Source organism: Babylonia areolata, chromosome 20 (genome assembly GCF_041734735.1).
Source record: "Babylonia areolata isolate BAREFJ2019XMU chromosome 20, ASM4173473v1, whole genome shotgun sequence".
NCBI lineage: Eukaryota > Metazoa > Mollusca > Gastropoda > Neogastropoda > Buccinidae > Babylonia > Babylonia areolata.
Window position 1 is genome coordinate 49,767,816 of NC_134895.1, and position 19,925 is coordinate 49,787,740.

At 42.9% G+C, this 19,925-nt stretch overlaps 1 protein-coding gene across 1 annotated transcript in view; it reads right to left on the minus strand.

Annotated features, from left to right (window-relative positions):
* The window catches only part of LOC143294641 (uncharacterized), a 46,442-nt gene that overhangs the window by 22,584 nt on the left and 3,933 nt on the right, over positions 1-19,925 (minus strand). The window contains exons 4-12 of the mRNA XM_076606017.1: positions 19,110-19,275; positions 17,775-17,928; positions 16,086-16,309; positions 12,213-12,470; positions 10,599-10,738; positions 8,091-8,299; positions 6,251-6,374; positions 3,673-3,829; positions 1,634-1,764 (exon numbers count right to left, since the gene is read on the minus strand). Coding sequence (XP_076462132.1) covers positions 1,634-1,764; positions 3,673-3,829; positions 6,251-6,374; positions 8,091-8,299; positions 10,599-10,738; positions 12,213-12,470; positions 16,086-16,309; positions 17,775-17,928; positions 19,110-19,275 — 1,563 coding nt within the window. The remainder of the gene's footprint in view (positions 1-1,633; positions 1,765-3,672; positions 3,830-6,250; positions 6,375-8,090; positions 8,300-10,598; positions 10,739-12,212; positions 12,471-16,085; positions 16,310-17,774; positions 17,929-19,109; positions 19,276-19,925) is intronic.

Here is a 19,925-nt window from a genome sequence, read left to right on the forward strand (position 1 = left end):
TGTGGGATTCAAAACCGGCGTGGACACTCGTTTCCTTGTCGGGCAGATTACCACTAGGCCACTGTCCAACTGTTCCACCGATCAAACCTCAATGACCCCCATGAGCAGAGCACAGGAATGGTGGAAGATCACCCAAACCCTGAACAACCTGATCATGAGGGCGTTAAATCCCATCCTTAGTGCCGCATGTATGAGGACACTGAAGTGTCGTAATACAACCTGATGCGCACTGGCGTTTTTACCGTTACTTCACTGAATCAGTTTTAACTTTCTGTTGTCGTTTTTGTCTGCCAGCGCTGACGTTTGAACTTGAACAAGGGAATACAAAGCCAAATTGTAACTGTGTCCAGCAAGATGGTTGGTCTCAAACAAGAACCTCTTAATGAGCTGTACTGACTACGGGTGAGACAAAAACTGACACATGATGAGATGACAGCCATATTCTTACAAAATACTCCACCCTTTACCTTCAGGAAAACGCCACTGATTCCCTTATTGAAAACTCCACAGCAGCTTTATTTCCCAGTCTCAAATAAGCATTTTTTTAATTTTCAACAATTCATTAATGACAAAGTCTAGAGGAAGGTGGCAGAATGGTTAAGACACAGATCTGCCAATAGTGTCCATGAGACTCTGGGTTCGAATCCTGGTCTCGAACTTTCTCTTAAGTTTGACTACAAATCCAAGTGAGCGTCTGGTCATTCGGATGAGACAATAAAGCGAGGTCCTGTGTACAGCACGTACTTGGCGCATTGAAAAAGAACCCATGGCAACAAAAGTCTCTGGCAAAATTATGTAAAAGAAATTAACTCTGATTGGAACACAAATACACATATATGCATACACTCAAAGCTGACAACCGAATTCGGTTAAGCTGCTGTCAGGTATCTGCCTAGCAGATGTAGTGTAGCGTATGTGGATTTGTCTGAACGTAGTGATGCCTCTTTGAGAAACTGAAATAGTCCGTGTGTGTGTGTGTGTGTGTGTGTGTGTGTGTGTGTGTGTGTGTGTGTGTGTGTGTGTATGTAATACTTTGCATTAATTTGAAATACCGTTGAATGATTTGGCTTTAACCATATGTCTAAGTTTAATCACCGTGTTTCACTTTCAGTTTCTCAAGGAGGCTTCACTGCGTCCGGACAAATCCATAAACGATACACCACATCTGCTTGGCAGATGTCTGACCAGCATAACACAATGCGCTTAATCAGGCCTTGAGTGCATGCATGTGTATGTGTGTACCTATCAGAGTGGATTTCTTCCACTGAATTATGCCAGAGGACAACACTCTCGTTGCATGGGTTCTTTTTCAGTACATACGTCAAGTGCGCGCTGCACACGGGGCCTCGGTTTATCGTATCATCCTAACGACTAGGCGCTCAGTTTGATTTTTCATTCAAACTTTGGAGAAAGGGTGGGAGCGGGATTCGAACCCGGACCCTCACGGACACTGTATTGGCAGAAGAGCGTCTTAACCGTCTGCCACCTTCCGCCTTAATCATCGTGTGATATTGTTCATTGTCTTAATGTGATCATTGGATATGTGTGATTGTAATTATAGTATGCAGGGTTCAAGTAAAACTAGCATCACAGTAGTCTGCATCCTGTAAGAATGAAGATAACGAAAACCTACCAGAATCACTCTTATCCTTGGGTAATGTCTCTTGGGTGTCTCATCTTCATCCATCAGGAATCGAGTCACCTCCCCTGTCGCCGTGTCGTAGATCTTCAGATAGTAACCCGACTTGGTCGGCACCAACAACTCTAATTAACAAAACAAAAAAAACAAAAAACAAAAAAAGAATTACAAACACAGTCATTTACACAACAGGCTGCCTACCTGGGTAAAGCCGACTGACAGCTGCCACTGGGCGCTCATCATTCGTTTCCTGTATCATTCAATCTGGTTCAGTCACGCAAACATACACGCTCATATAGACATGCATCACTGTGCGTGTATGACCGTTTTGCGTATTTACACCGCCATGTAGGCAGCCATACTCCGTTTCCGGGGGCGTGCATGCTGGGTAAGTCCTTGTTTCCATAACCCACCGAACTCTGACATGGATTATAGGATCTTTAACGTCCTATTTTATCTTCTGCGTGCATGTGCATACGAAAGGGGTTCTGCACATATGTTGACCCTGGAGATCGGAAAAAAAATCTCCACCCTTTACCCACCAAGCGCCGCTACCGAGATTCGAACCCGGGACTCACAAATTGCGCCCGTCAATACCACTACCACAACTACTGATGATGATGATAATAAAAAAAAAATGTAGACTGACGCTCACATATCGCGTTCAGGAAGCTCATGGCGTTTACAAAAAAAAAGTCATGCATACATAAACACACATGCATCCAGTACAACACAAACAAGCACGTGCGCACCAAACCAGCAAACATAAAGACTCGCACACAAACAACCAGCAAATGTTCAAGATGCAACAAATGAAAATTTTAAAAAGTCTTCGTCAGCATCAGCATCAGCATCATCATCAAATCGTGTTAGCTCTGGAAGAGGGTTCAATATAGTGTGAAAAATCGTCGAACCTCTTAATGACGTGAGCAGAAAACAACAAACTGAGTTATGCGAAACATGATTCAATTCTCTTGTTTTATAGACATGACACAGATACGGATACGGATACGGATGTTTTATTCAATATAGGCCATGGCCCCTCATGAAGGGGTGGTGTAAACAAACATTACAGAGGTAATATATTCAGATATGTAACATAACACAGTTGTAACCTGAAAATGAGAAAAACAGTCATTATCTGCATTTAGTCTTATTCACACATAATAACAAAAAAGCGGAAAACTACCACACACTCAACTGCATATTGTATTTCTAATCTTTAAGGCTTTATACAAGTAAATTGCTAGCTGTTTATTAACGTGTTCCTTAGTGGATGACATAAGCAAATACAGTCAGAACAAAGACATGACACAGACAGAGCCACAAAGAATCTTCAATCATCTAGCTGCAGCAATGCCCTGATGGCCTAGGAGTAACGCGTCCGCCTAGGAAGCGAGAGAATCTGAGCGTGCTGGTTCGAATCACGGCTCAGCCGCCGACATTTTCTCCCCCTCCACTAGACCTTGAGTAGTGGTCTGGACGCTAGTCATTCGGATAAGACGATAAACCGAGGTCCCGTGTGCAGCATGCACTTAGCGCACGTAAAAGAACCCACGGCAACAAAGGGGTTATTCCTGGCAAAATTATGTAGAAAAATCCACTTCGATAGGAAAAACAAATAAAACTGCACGCAGGAAAAATACAAAAAAAAATGGGTGGCGCTGTAGCGCAGCGACGCGCTCTCCCTGGGGAGAGCAGCCTGAATTTCACACAGAGAAATCTGTTGTGATAAAAAGAAATACAAATACAAAACTACGATACAAATCATCATCACAGAAGTCTATCGCGAACGATGAAGACATCAGTGACTCCGGAGACTGGAACGCAGACCAATGGAAATGCGCAAATGGGGCCGCACTATGGGCAGGGCAGATGGTGGATCTCGTCTCCTCTCTTTGCGCTTCTTGTCGTGGCCGTGAAGCCAGAACTCCCTGGTTAGTATAATGAAATGAAAAAAAATATATAAAAACAAACAAACAAATAAACAGTTAAAAGTTAGAGATCCCGTCGTCTCCTAATACTGGTCTCACCTTTTCCTCCTCTGATTGGGATGCGATTCAAACAACCTTGGAACTGCGGTCTCCTGAACACAGTGACCACCTCCATCTTGTCCATATCCACCAATCGGAGTCGCCTGTCAACTTCCACCAAGATCCGGGAACCTTGAAAATGGCTGACCGACACTTTCTGAAACCCGGACAAACAAAGCCGAATCAAGATTGGTGCATACTACTTTTTTCAGTCTTGCGCTGATCGAGTGGAGGCCTAGCTGTAATTCGCCACATACAGTGAGATATTCATTCGCACCTCTACTAGACATGGAAACGATAAACCGAAGTGCCGCGTGGAGCATGCACTTGGCGCATGTAAAAGAACCCATGGCAACAAAGAGTTGTCCCTGGCAAATTGGTCTGGAAAACGGCACCTTGACAATAAAAACAATATCATTTGCAGACAGTCAACGGCAGGCCCTGAAAAATAGGGGAGATCAATCCAAAAATCGCACAGAAAATTTGTTGCGACAAAAAAATAATACAATACCACAAAATACATTACATTACAATACAGTACAAAACAATGCAACTGTTCCTTGCGTAAATGCAACTCATGCTTTGCTAGGATCGCATATACTGACCAAGCTTCCGCATATTACCTAACACATGGGAAAGCATCGGAACTAAAGACAACTGCTGCCTACATTGACAACAATCATAAGGACGGGTTGGCATTAACCATTTTCATTTTCTGACATTCACTTAAAACTGAAATTAACTGTTAAACAATAAATGTCAACACTGCAATAATTAGTTGGTAAATTCTAATTATCAGTTTGACCATTAGAATCATTCAAAGCTGACTTCGAAAGGCTCTTTGGTATATTCCTATATATTTCTTGACAGTAACAAAATTAACAGTAGGCTGTTCACAAAAAACTTGTAACACTGGGAAGAGCACATTGTCTTAACATTATAAAGGTTCAAGGACCCATGGTATTTTACGTCCATTAAGACACTGGTTTCACATCCATTGTGTCCATGGATCGCCCTAAGAAGGCGGGAAATCCTCTCTTTCTGCCGTTTTAACTCTCTCCATACGAACGGCGAAAGAGACGACTTTAACAGCGTTTCACCCCAATTACCATCATCAAAATATTGCAAGCGGAAGGCTCTTATACTGAAGAGGTGAATGTTGACAAAGAATACCACAATTCTGACGACGGAAGCTAAAGGTAGGGTCATTCAGACACCCACTGGACATCCGAGGGGTCTGTGTACAGGAGAAGAGAGGACCGGCCGTACTGAGTGAGTTAACCTTCCACGACCAGTCAGGTGCCCATTCAAACATGGGTGGAGTGGGGAGAATCTGTGTAAAGTGCACTTCCAAAGGACGCAACACCATGCCGAAACAGAGCCACGAACCCTGATCACTGGTGAACACTGGATCACCTCACCAACCTGCCACGGCACCTCCAACTCATGAATGCACTGTTACCTGGTGAACACTGGATCACCTCACCAACCTGCCACGGCACCTCCAACTCATGAATGCACTGTTACCTGGTGAACACTGGATCACCTCACCAACCTGCCACGGCACCTCCAACTCATGAATGCACTGTTACCTGGTGAACACTGGATCACCTCACCAACCTGCCACGGCACCTCCAACTCATGAATGCACTGTTACCTGGTGAACACTGGATCACCTCACCAACCTGCCACGGCACCTCCAACTCATGAATGCACTGTTAATGTTCTAAGTTGTATATTCCCCTTTTATTTACACGCACGCACGCACACAAGCACACACACACACACACACACATGTCCAACATCACGTTAGAATAAAGAAAGTTCGAATATTTCAAGTTGTTGCTTCATGACTCAATTTGCCCAACAGTCTTCTGAACAGAGATCCAGAAAGCTTCTTGCTTCCAAGCACGTGATTCGGCCTCTGTAAAATCCATTCAGCTGACAAATGAGTAACAAACTTGAAAGAGACATTCTGTTTAACTCTAAAACCTCGTCACAGGACTCTCCCAGATTTAGGTCAGATTCGCAGACCTGTTCTAATTTCAAGCTGTTATCTAATTCATTAGTGACTAAATATTGCCCAAATGCCAAGTGCAATAGTTTTTACTGATGTTACGGTAAAGCCTACCATTTTGACAGTGTGTTGATTAAACCTCGCCTACATGAAAATGTGTTATATACAGTTACTGGGAACATTGATGTTTTCTGCTTTTTCAAATTCATGATCAGTCGTTTCTCTCGTTAAAATAATGGTTTCCTTTTTACAAAGTCCACAAAGTAATTTTCTTCAATAGTTTGTTTCAAATGTTCTTGAATTTCACCCTCCATCATATACCCCACCCCACCCCCGAGCCCCCACCCCCAAACAACTTACATTCAACTCCCCCACCCTGACCTACCTTTTACTGGTTTATTCTAAATGTTAACATTCCGGCGTTCAAATTAACATATCAACTAGATGTCTACAATCACCAGTATGTGTGACGGGACACAAAAAAGATTTCCTTCTTTCTCTCTTCAGGGACTACAGACCACACTCAGCAGCACAGCACGACATGACGGGGTCAGCCCTTACCGTTCCCAGCTTCATCTTTCTGACCACAGTGTTCGTGGCCACATCAAACACGTGCATGAACTGGATCCCCTCCGCTTCCACCACCAGCAGCACATAGCGAGGGTTCTCTGTCGTGAACCATTGTCTGCACCAACCAACACATTGTGTGCACCAACCAACACACTGTCTGCACCAACACATTCTGTGCACCAACCAACACATTCTGTGCACCACCCAACACATTCTGTGCACCACCCAACACACCACAACACACTCTCTGCACCAACCAACACACCACAACACAATGTGTGCACCAACCAACACATCACAACAAATTATCTGCACCAACCAACACATTGTGTGCACCAACCAACACACTGTCTGCACCGACCAACACACCACAACACATTGTCTGCACCAACCAACACACCACAACACATTGTGTGCACCAAATAACACACCACAACACATTGTGTGCACCAATCAACACACCACATTACATCGTGTGCACCAACCAACACACCACAACACATTGTGTGCACCAAATAACACACCACAACACATTGTGTGCACCAAATAACACACCACAACACATTGTGTGCACCAACCAACACACCACATTACATCGTGTGCACCAACCAACACACCACAACACATTGTCTGCACCAACCAACACACCACAACACATTATCTGCACCAACCAACACACCACAACACATTATCTGCACCAACCAACACACCACAACACATTGTGTGCACCAACCAACACACCACAACAAATTGTGTGCACCAACCAACACATTGTGTGCACCAACCAACACACCACAACACATTGTCTGCACCAACCAACACACCACAACAACACATTGTGTGCACCAACCAACACACCACAACAACACATTGTGTGCACCAACCAACACACCACAACAACACATTGTGTGCACCAACCAACACACCACAACACATTGTGTGCACCAACCAACACACCACAACAACACATTATGTGCACCAACCAACACACCACAACACATTTCATGCACCAACCAACACACCACATTACATTGTGTGCACCAACCAACACACCACAACAACTGTTGGCTGTTGGTTGGTGCAGACAATGTGTTGTTGTGGTGTGTTGGTTGGTGCAGACAATGTGATGTTGTGGTGTGTTGGTTGGTGCAGACAATGTGATGTTGTGGTGTGTTGGTTGGTGCAGACAATGTGATGTTGTGGTGTGTTGGTTGGTGCAGACAATGTGATGTTGTGGTGTTTTGGTTGGTGCAGACAATGTGATGGCAAGTGTATGAATGGTACTTAAAACAAATGTGTGAATGTCACTTTATCAAAGACAGATACATAAATAGCACTTAAAGACAAATATCACAACGTCACCGCATTTAAAGGCAAACACACGAATGTCACTTGAAGAGAAAGGCATGAATAGCACATAAGACAAAGGCATGACTAGCACTTTAGACAAATCCATGAATGACACTTACAGACAAATGTTTGAATGGCATGAAAAGAAACATGTATGAATTGAATGTCACTTAAAAGACAAATACGCGAATGACACTTAAAGACATATATACATATATATATATATATAGAGAGAGAGAGAGAGAGAGAGAGAGAGAGAGATGTCGCTTTGGGACAAATATATGCGTGTCTCTAAAGAAAATGCACTTGTCACTTCGTAACACATGAATCGCACATACTCCTAGCCCACTCCACACCCTCCCGCTGTTAGTGTTTCAGCTTCAATCAACAAGGCAAGGCAAGGCAAGGCAAGGCAAGGCAAGGCAAGAGTTGTTACATATTTTCATATAACGTTTCTCAAGGATTCAGATGCATAGTATACCTGATTCGAATTTTCTTTTCATTTTCCTCCTCGTCTTTTTCCCCTTCTCTGATGACGACTTTCTGTCCGTTCTCCATCTTGGTCACTGCTCTGTCCTGGAAATGGAAAGGCGAGGATTGCCCCTCCTGGCTGAGGTCCCAGATCCGGATGTTCCGGTCACATGAGATGGTGACAAACAGGTTCATGTCCATCGTCATGACATCCACCGGCTGAAACATGGAACAGAACAGATGTGTGCAGAAAGAAACATGGTCATTTTACAGTTATAGTTATGTACCCTGGCAGCTGGAGGTTTTTTTTGGGGGGGTGGGGTGGGGTTGGGGGGTGGGAAGGACGTGTGTGTGCGGGGGGGGGGAGATGGGGGGAGGGGGGGTGCGTGTGTCTGTGTCTGTGTGTCAAAGTGAACGATGAAGTCAACATTTTATCTTTCGAAGGCACTTTAATAAGTGATGCAATAGGGAAGAACTATTGACGTTACAATTATCATCACTAAGTCACTATATACAGCAATCACTAAGTCATTATATTCAGCAATGTCGTAATAAGTAAGTCAAATTTCATTCTGCTATGTAAAACCGTTTGTGTCAAGGAAGGCAAAATGTCAGGTAAGGGTGATATGGTGATGGTCCCTCTGGGGTAGAAATTGATCTGAGTCAACGGGAGTTTCGAGCTATGATGCTGTGCGACTTTCACCAGTTAAGGAGTTATCAGCAATGCTTCCAACGTTTGGTGGATTGTTTTGGGAAGCAAGCACATTCACAGACCACAGTCTTAAGGTGGTACATGCAGTTTCGAGTGGAAGGCCTACCATGAAAGATGATGACTGTTGTGGCTGATCTGTAACAGTGGTAACCGACAAAACAGTGGCCCAGGTGAGGTATATGACCAAAGATGACCCTCGTGTCACCACTGGTGAAATGGAGGAGAGGATGAAGAGTTTATCAGGAACCATTAGCACCACCCTTCATAAATACCTCCATGTAAGGAAGCGTTATGTCCGTTGGGTACTTCACCACTCGACAGAAGAGCAAAACAGGGTAGTGTTGAATAGTGTACCTACATGATGCGAAAATTTGATGACGGACGATCAGATAGTGTTTGGGACAACATGACAGGGGATGTAACACGGGTGTACCAGCACGATCTAGAAACATAACAACAATCAGCCGTTTGGGTCTTTCTTGATGAATGTGCACCCACAAAATTCTATCATCCCAAGAGTCATTCCAAACAACGGGTTGCGTGTTTCTTTGCAAAATCAGGCCACGTTGCGACTATACCCATCCAAGAAAGGACAGTAATAGTGGTACGTCACTGTCTGCCTTCCAAAGGTGTTTGAAGCATGGTATGTACGCCGTCCAAGAAGTGGAACAATAGGGCTACTGCTGCGTCATGACAATGGCCGAGCTTACACACCTGCTGCAAATCTGGACTTTCTGAAGGAGAACGGTTTACAGCTGGTCACTCATCCCCCGTATTCTTCTGACTTAGCCCCTTGTGATTGGTTTTTGTTCCCCGAGGTGAGGAAAGTTTCAGTGTGCAGAAGATGCTCGAGCCTTCTTCGAGGGTCTCATTATGGGCATACCCAGGTCACGTGGGCTAGCTTCATGACAACTTGGTTTGAGCAGATAATGAAGTGCATACAAGCTGAGGGAGAGTTCGTCGAAACGTGGAGTAAGTAGTAAGCAGGAAATTTGTAACGTTCCTAGAATTGCTGTATTGCAAGACTTAGTGAAGGGCCCTCGAAAGATGGTAAATTAAATGAGCAACAACAAAGGAAAAGAGAAGAAGAAAAAAAGAATATATCTGGAAAGAAAACAAATTTGGAAGTGTAATAATGAAATATACAGTTGCATTATGTTTCACACACATACATAATGTGCGTGTGTCTACATGTGTGCGCGCGCACACGTATGTGTGTGTGTGCCTGTCTGTCTGTTACTCGGTATATATATATATATATATATATATATATGTGTGTGTGTGTGTGTGTGTGTAATGTGTGTGTCTGTGTCTATGTGTGTCTCTATAAACTGAACATTGTATTAATCCAGTAGGCCTACGTATTATTATCCAATTCCATGGCTCTGCGATGTGTTGGGTCTTATTCTCACATTGATTGTTGACACAAAGCACAGAATTATGCCACATTATTTCAGCCCGGTAACGAAGAACGCAGCAAACATTCCTGAACAGAATAATGCTTTTCGCTCCGAACTGAAAACGTGACACATCCCGTGTCAAAATCAATGACAAATTCTCTGTCGTGCGTTAACCTTCACCGGAACATATTTAAAAGTCTAAGACTAAGTCAGATGGAAAAAAATACATGTGAACACTTTATTTCAATCTTTCACACACACACACACACACACACACACACACACACACCGGAAGACCCTCAGTGACAATTTCAAATGGAGGGGATTCAATGGAATTGTCAAGAGGAGTGGGTGGTTTAACAAACATGTTTTACTTCCTTTTTCTTTTGTTTCATTTTTATTTTACCTCTATGACCTTTGGCAAGATGGTACACAGCCTGGCATTTTGCAGATCCCACACGAAGACCCCGTTGAAGTCCTTGGGGTAAATCAAGTACCGGTCGTCTGGAGTGACGTGGAAGTTGGCTGGATCCACTGACTGGTCACCTGAGGAACAGCGACACACATCCTCCATGATGAAGGTGATTACTCACACAAAAGCTAAAACAAAACAAAAATTCAGTTCAGGGATCTATTTTGTACAAGAGTCCGCCACTGGATCAGTTTTGATAACCACTGCTCTCCAAAGCGGGATGAATGTCATGGAATCCAAACAGAAGTGAACGCTTTGTGGTCTGCTCAGTAATGGCCTGAAGAGCAGGCAGCGAGTCGGAGATAATCAGTGCTACTGTCCTTATTGTTTATGGCCAAACCGACCACACAGGGCCATAGCTGGGCTGAAAAAAGTCAGTATTGGTCCCGTAGAACCTAAACTGATTTTAAAACACTGGAAAAGATAACTGACTGACATGTCCCAGGCGCAAAGGAAAGAATACAACATCGTAAGGATGCCCAATTCTCAAGTCCAAACACACACACACACACACATAAAAATGTATCCAAGGCTTTCCGGAAAGAAGACGCGAAGGTCATGGACCAGCAAGGTGGAAAATAAGAAAGGAAGAGACGACAGAAAGACAAGGACAAAGCCAGAAACACAAAAAGTCACAGAACAAAGGAAATTTCTAGCACATAATCTTCAGGAGGTGGGGGTACTATCTGTTCTGAAAGAACCTCCTGCATCCCCAGTTAAAGATGACACAGCCCTGAGCTGTAAGAATAAGAATAAGAATAACTTTATTATCTCCAACTGGAGAAATTTGGTCAGGTGCATTATCACAACATAGACAGGTAAACAACATGGGGACCATAACTGTAAAAGTCAACAACAGCTTTTACGAATATTACGAAGATACAAATGTAAAAAAAAAAAAAAAAACAAAACAAAACAAAAAAACCACCACATACACCGTTTCATACATACATCCACACACTGCAGGTAATAACTAGTATTCTTAATGTAAAAACAGAAAGAATTAAGAAACATTATTTGATTATAATTATAAACATAGCCTACTATACTGCACATTGATTATAATAGACAGATAAGAATAAAGATAAATTGCGGAAAACCGCAACCAGATAATCAGCACACACCCACATCCACACATCCCCCACCCACCCCCCACACGCGGATTACTTGATTAAACAAGAGTAATAAACATATGTTCTCAAATAAAAGCATTTCACATATTCGCTTTTAAAAACATTGTGACCACCAAACCTGAAGCACAAAAGTAAGTTTGGAGCTGAGACAGAAAATTAACACTTAATCCTTGAGGAACTGTCGAAAACATCTGGTCTATATCATATGAGCTTCTGCTGCGTGTATTTATATTTCCATTCAACGAGAGACAGAGACAGAGAGAGACAGAGAGAGAGAGAGAAAGTGTATGTGTACAGGCGTGTGTGTGTGTGTGTGTGTGTGCGAGCGCGCGAGTGTGTGCGTGTGTGTTTGTGTGTGCGTGTGTCGTGGAAGCACCATCTAAATATCCATGCATTTCAATCAGAAATGAACAACCTTTATAAGTTTTAATCACATTCATGGTTTTGACATCCATGAAGACCAGATCTTTGTCCTCCATGGTGGAGTAGATGGCGCACAGTTCATCACCACTGCCGACCAGGGCCAACGCTTCAATGTACAAGTTATCCATATCTTCGTCCTCTTGGTTTTCCGGAGTGGGCACAACTTTGGTCACAATTGTCTTGTCCTTCAGGTTCACTCTGGTCAGGGATATCTGCGCACCGTCCACTGCCACAGCGTACTCATTTCTGCCTGCGACACAAAATTAATGGGCCGTTGACATTTTGTACTGAAATGTGGTTCCATGACCAAGGTGAAAAACAGACTGCTGCTCAATGCACACTGACAACTGCTGATTAAACTGTGACCTTCACCATTCAAGCGTCCTATGTCCACTGTGATAATTGCATTTGCATGACTGTGATTACTGTACGTGTGGTTTTATTTCAGCATATTAAGCGTCTTGTGTCCACTGTGATGACTGCATTTTTATGACAGTGATTGTTGTACTTGTGGATCATTTCAGCATTTAAGCGTCTTATGTCCACTGTTACAATTGCGTCTATATGACTGTGATTGTACGTGTGGTTCATTTCAGCATTTAAGCGTCTTCTGTCTACTGTGATTATGACGTGTGTATTACTGTGGTTGTTGTACAATTGTTGTACGTGTGATTTAATTCAAGTAGAAATTTAAGCATTTTATGTCTTTTGTGCCGGTATACATATTGAATGACTGATCAACCTGTATTCATTGCATGTTTTGCACCACACATAAATTACTCATATTGGAGATATTGTGTATTCTGTAAACAATACACAGTGTCTTTTCATTTCTTTGAATGTGATGATCAACTGAAGGTTCTGTAGAAACTTTCACGAGCAGCAACACTTTTTGTGTTGGTCACTCCACGAAATTTGGCATGAAAATGAGAAGAAAGAAAACAAACAGTTCACACAGTGACTTTCACATGAAAACACACAGTTCACACAGTGACTTTCACATGAAAACACACAGTTCTGACAGTGACTTTCACATGAAAACACACAGTTCACACAGTGACTTTCACATCAAAACACACAGTTCTGACAGTGACTTTCACATGAAAACACACAGTTCACACAGTGACTTTCACATGAAAACACACAGTTCTGACAGTGACTTTCACAAGAAAACACACAGTTCACACAGTGACTTTCACATGAAAAAACACAGTTCTGACAGTGACTTTCACATGAAAACACACAGTGACTTTCACATGAAAACACACAGTTCTGACAGTGACTTTCACATGAAAACACACAGTTCTGACAGTGACTTTCACATGAAAACACGCAGTTCTGACAATGACTTTCACATGAAAACACACAGTTCTGACAGTGACTTTCACATGAAAACACACAGTTCTGACAGTGACTTTCACAAGAAAACACACAGTTCTGACAGTGACTTTCACATGAAAACACACAGTTCTGACAGTGACTTTCACATGAAAACACGCAGTTCTGACAATGACTTTCACATGAAAGCAAACAGTTCACACAGTGACTTTCACATAACAAACAGTTCTGACAGTGACTTTCACATGAAAACACACAGTTTTGACAATGACTTTCACATGAAAACACAGTTCTGACAATGACTTTCACATGAAAACACGCAGTTCTGACAATGACTATCACATGAAAACACACAGTTCTGACAGTGGCTTTCACATGAAAACACACAGTTCTGACACTGACTTTCACATGAAAACACACAGTTCTGACAATGACTTTCACATGAAAACAAACAGTTATGATAGTGACTTTCACATGAAAACACACAGTTCTGACAGTGACTTTCACATGAAAATACACAGTTCTGACAGTGACTTTCACAAGAAAACACAGTTCTGACAGTGACTTTCACAAGAAAACACAGTTCTAACAGTGATTTTCACATGAACACACACAGTTCTGACAGTGACTTACACATGAAAACACGCAGTTCTGACAATGACTTTTCACATGAAAAAACAGTTCACAAAGTGACTTTCACATGAAAACAAAAAGTTCTGACAGTGACTTCCACAAGAAAACACACAGTTCTGACAATGACTTTCACATGAAAACACAGTTCTGACAGTGACCTTCACATGAAAACACAGTTCTGACAATGACTTTCACATGAAAACAAACAGTTCACACAGTGACTTTCACATGAAAACACACAGTTCTGACAATGACTTTCACATGAAAACACAGTTCTGACAGTGACTTTCACATGAAAACACACAGTTCTGACAATGACTTTCACATGAAAACACACAGTTCTGACAATGACTTTCACATGAAAACACACAGTTCTAACAGTGACTTTCACATGAAAACACACAGTTCTGACAATGACTTTCACATGAAAACACACAGTTCTGGCAATGACTTTCACATGAAAACGCATTCACACATGTGAAGGAAACCAGAGCACACGATGAAATTACAAACTGATACATTGATAAAACACTGATAGTCACATATATTGCATGCACACATTTATATTTCTCTTTTTTGTCACAACAGATTTCTCTGTGTGAAATTCGGGCTGCTCCCCACAGGGAGAGCGCGTCTGCGCCACTGACAGTGCCACACCCCCCCCCCCCACCCCCCCCCCTTTTTTTTTTTTTTTTTTTTTTTTTTTTTGCATTTCTTTCCTGCGTGCAGTTTTATTTGTTTTTCCTATCGATGTGGATTTTTCTACAGAATTTTGCCAGGAACAACCCTTTTGTTGCCGTGGGTTCTTTTGCGTGCGCTAAGTGCATGCTGCACACGGGACCTCGGTTTATCGTCTCATCCGAATGAAAAGCGTCCAGATCACCACTCAAGGTCTGGTGGAGGGGGAGAAAATGTCGGCGGCTGAGCCGTGATTCGAACAAGCGCGCTTGGATTCTCTCGCTTCCTACGCGGACATGTTACTTCTAGGCCATCACTCCACTTGAAGGCCATCACTCCACTTACTTACATGCATGCATAAATGAATACGAACAGGCAGACAGACAGACACTTTTCTGAATACAACATAATCGTGGCTGCAAAAAGACAAGAATGATTCCAAGAGAAATAGTTTGCTTTTTATGCAGATTTTCATAACCACAATGCGTTCTTTTTGTTTCGGAAAATAGATATTGGTATGGTATCTTATAACATGGCCTTCAGCTCACCACATGCCATAAAGCATGACCCTCACTCACCACATGCCATGTAACATGGACTTGAGCTCACCACATGCCGTAAAATGAACCTCAGCTCACTACATGCCATGTAACATGAACTTGAGCTCACATGCCGTAAAATGAACCTCAGCTCACTACATGCCATGTAACATGAACTTGAGCTCACCACATGCCATAAAACATGTATTTTAGGTCACCAAATGCTATTAAACGCACCTCAGCTCACCACATGCCATAAAACATGTACTTCAGCTCACCAAATGCCATGAAACGAACCTCAGCTCACCACATGCCATAAAACATGTATTTTAGGTCACCAAATGCTATTAAACGCACCTCAGCTCACCACATGCCATAAAACATGTACTTCAGCTCACCAAATGCCATGAAACGAACCTCAGCTCGCTCACTACATCCCATGAAACATGAACTTGAGCTCACCACATGCCGTAAAATGAACCTCAGCTCACCACATGCCATAAAACATGAGCATGAGCTCACTACATACCATAAAACATGTAATTTGGCTACCAAATGCCATAAAAACGTGAAAATGAGCTCACCAAATGCCATAAAACATGATCTTCGGCTAACAAAATGTCATTATACATGAACCTCAGCTCATCACATGCTACAGAACATGAACTTCTGCTCACCACATGCTAGGAGGCAGCTGCTATCAAAATCGATTCCGAATTTCCGGGTCTGTGGCACGTGCACTTCTTCCAGTTTCTTGCCCGTGCCAGCCTCATACAGCAGCACAGAGATACAGTCAAAGATGACCATGGTGTCCTGACCATCTCCAGCAAAACACATACATGGCGGACAGTCCTCAAACACGTCTCCCTTCAGCTTCCACGCTTCAGCCCCTGTCTCCAACCTGGACATGTAGTGTCGTCATGGAAAGGTTAAAATGTTTTTTTTACGACTATCAGGGCAGTGCCTTCATCCGTCTTTTGTGCCCTGATAGTCTTTATGGTCATCAGATGAACTGATGTAGATTAAAAAACAACCTGTTACGCTCGAAAGTAGCTATCAAAACTCAACTGTTCGTGGCAAAGTAATGAGTAATGCATGTGTTAGGCGTCACACACCGGTGTCAGAGCACATCTCTGATTCCACCTTTGCTGACCTTACATTTCAGTGTGAGTGAGTGAGTGAGTGAGTGAGAGAGAGAGAGAGAGAGAGAGAGAGAGAGAGAGAGAGTGTGTGTGTGTGTGTGTGTGTGTGTGTGTGTGTGTGTGTGTGCGTGTGTGTGAGTGTGTGTGTGTGTGTGTGCGTGTGTGTGTGTGTGTGTGCGTGTTATCGTGTTCATATCAACACATTGACACGTTACACAAGCATGAACGAGAAAAAAAATAATCAATCAAAAGTGAATGGGGCAGAATGACACAAACACAAACACACAACGAAAGCCAACTGACATTAGAACATTAAAAACCCAGACAAATACAAGCAACCGTATGAAAACTAACGACCTGAAAAGAACTGTCGTCTATGTACAGGTAAACAGAGAAGTGAATGTGTGAGCCTGTGCGAGTGTGAGCGTGTGCGTGACATCCCCCCTCCCTTCTCTTCCCTCCGACCCACGTGCAGTACTGAAATGATTTTGGAAAAAGAGGGAGAAAAAGGAAAAACGCTGCTCCGTGGATGTCCATACAACTGAGGCCTAAAAAAACAAACAAAAAAAACACACACAAAAAACCACACATGGCAATACTGATTTGTAATCCAGAGTCCGTAATTGCTACCATTCTTTTTTATATGACCAATGGGAATTCTGTATAATTATATTATAGTCCCCATGAACAGTCTCTTTAAAAACGATGAACTGATTGTATTGTATTCCACTTAATATTTTGCATAAAATCTTATTGTATCACTTTTTGTCAAAACTGATTTCACTATGTGAATTTCTGACAGCTCTCTCCAGGAAGTGAAGCGACCTCAAGTTGTTCCTTTCTCTCTTCTCCCTCGTTTTTGGGGGGTGGGGGGAGTTCTGCTAGTATATTTGTTATACTGTGAAAGTGCGTTTTTCTACATAATTTGGCCAGGGACAACCCTTTTTTTCCCCCCTTGTGGTTCTTTCACGTGTGCGACGTGCATGTTACACCTCGATTTATCGTCTCATCTCCCGAATGACTAGCACCCAGATCACCACATAAAACTGAGTGGAGGGGACAGTAAAACTCCCGGTCTGTAAGATATGTACGACTCGAACTCGTGGACACTGGGTTCCCAGTCAGGTACATTACCACAAGGCCACCGCTCCATATTAAACCTGTATTGTAGTACAGGGCCGCACACATAAACACTGAAAAGTTATTGTGTCATAGCATACTCACGTGTGCGCAATCAGATGCTTTTCTGTTGCTGTGACAACCACGTTATCATCACAACAGATAAAAACATTTTGAGGTTCCAAACCGATCTGCATAATTTTCCGCTCGTATTTTCCTTTGTGAACGTCGGTGATGACCATCACTCCGTCAACAGAACCTGAAACACCCACAGTTTCAGTTTCAAGGTGTCAAAGCATGCAGACTGATCCATATACGCTACACCACGTCTGCTTTGGAGCAGGAAAAGGATCCGATGCCTGACCTTTGCATACACCCAACGCTGGCCAGGCCTTGAGTGCCAACTATAGGATCTTGTCAACAACATGGTCTCCCCCCCTCACACACACACACACACACACACACACACACACACACACACACCGTGGAATGAGAGAATGGAAACAGCGGGGACGGGGTAAGAGAACTGATTCAGTATGATTCAGTCCTGGCCGGGGATACTGAAGGTTACAAACACCCCTCGCACAAACCATCATCACTGCCATCAGGCCGAGAGCTGAGTTGTTGAAACGCTGGATGTTCAATCTGTGAGTCTGGGATCGAATTCCAATCACGCCGCCTTGTGGGTTAAGAGTGGAGATTTTTCCAATGCGCGCGTTAAAGATCCTCGTAATTCATGTTGGTGTTTTGGAAACCAGAACATACCCAGCATGTGTACCCCTATATGGTGGGGTAAAAACAGTCATGAACGGATAAAACGCTTGTACCTATGAGGGAGCTTGTTACCCACAAACAGAACCACCAAGCCTGTTTTGAAACAGATTTTTATGTGCTTTTCGACATGAGTGCTAAAGCCCTTTCAGTTATAACTTGGATAGGTCTTGGCCTCCATGTTGGCTCCGCTAGGCCTCCATGTTGGCTCAACTGTGTGCTAACCAATCACTCACATAATTTCTCTTCAAAACTTTTTTCTGTTTTTTCTTCAGACCAGTTGGTCGAAATTAGTTATATCGTATACGTCTTATCAGTTATATCGTATACGTCTTATCAGTTAGTTTATGTGTGCATCAAACTAAACAGCGACTCACAGTGGTGTATTTTCATTCATCACGGAAGTCCATTGCCAACAATGAAGACGTCAGTGACTGGAGATGAATGGAGTGACTGAATTCTAAGCGAAATAATTGTGAATGGAAGCCAGTGCTTACCCGAGCATCATGACCCCCTCAGGAGAGATACAGGGTGACATGCACGCCAAGCCGTCTTGGAGGCTCTACTCAGGAACTTATTGCGGTTTTACTCCCTTCTATAAATATTCCGTCTTCCCACGTCTACACACAGTGGGAGCCATGTTCATCGGGAAGACTAGATATTACTCACAGGTGATGACGTATTTTCCATCTGACGTCATGGTCATGCACGCGATGTTGTCGTTGTGTTCCGAAATGGTATGAACCAGCTGACCGCCAGGTGGTGTCACGAGTGACTGGTTTGGTAACAGGAACAGGTCGGCATCTCGACACCGCTCCAGCAGTGGTAACAGATCCTGGTGGACGGATCCATTAACAGTAGTTGTATTCTTCAATTTGACATCTGTCCACTTTAAGTGATATCAGATGGGAAAAAGGGAGAGGAATGGGAAGTGTGTGGGCTCTGGGGGGTGGGGGGGAGGAGAAACGGGTGCGTGGGATAGTGTGTGTGTGTGTGTGTGTGTGTGTGTGTGTGTGTGTGTGTTCGTTCTTTCGCTTAACTTCTATCCACATTTGTGATTTTTGACGAAAATCCATCATCTCCCCCACCCCACCCATGCCTTAAATCATCACTACTTTCCCTGTTCCTCTCTCCTCGATTTGCATTTATGGTGAATATAAACGAAATGAAATAAAGTAACAAGTTAACCAGAAGAATTACAACAAAGAGCCAGTTGGGCTCCAAATTAAACTCTGAACTATTTCAAACACATGTTGATTATCATATACGACATTTCTAATGGAAGCAGATGATATTGCAGATTTCGTAAATGACATAGGTAAATATGGTTTTAACTGTTAACATTTATGGATGATATGCACGGGGCTAATTTCATTGCTGCAAGTGCAAGTCACATTAGAAGTATATTTTGTTTTTATGGCATCCAGTCGTAGTCTGTACATTAGACTGGTGAGCCTTCTGCTACTGTGATGTCCTTTTGTTTTA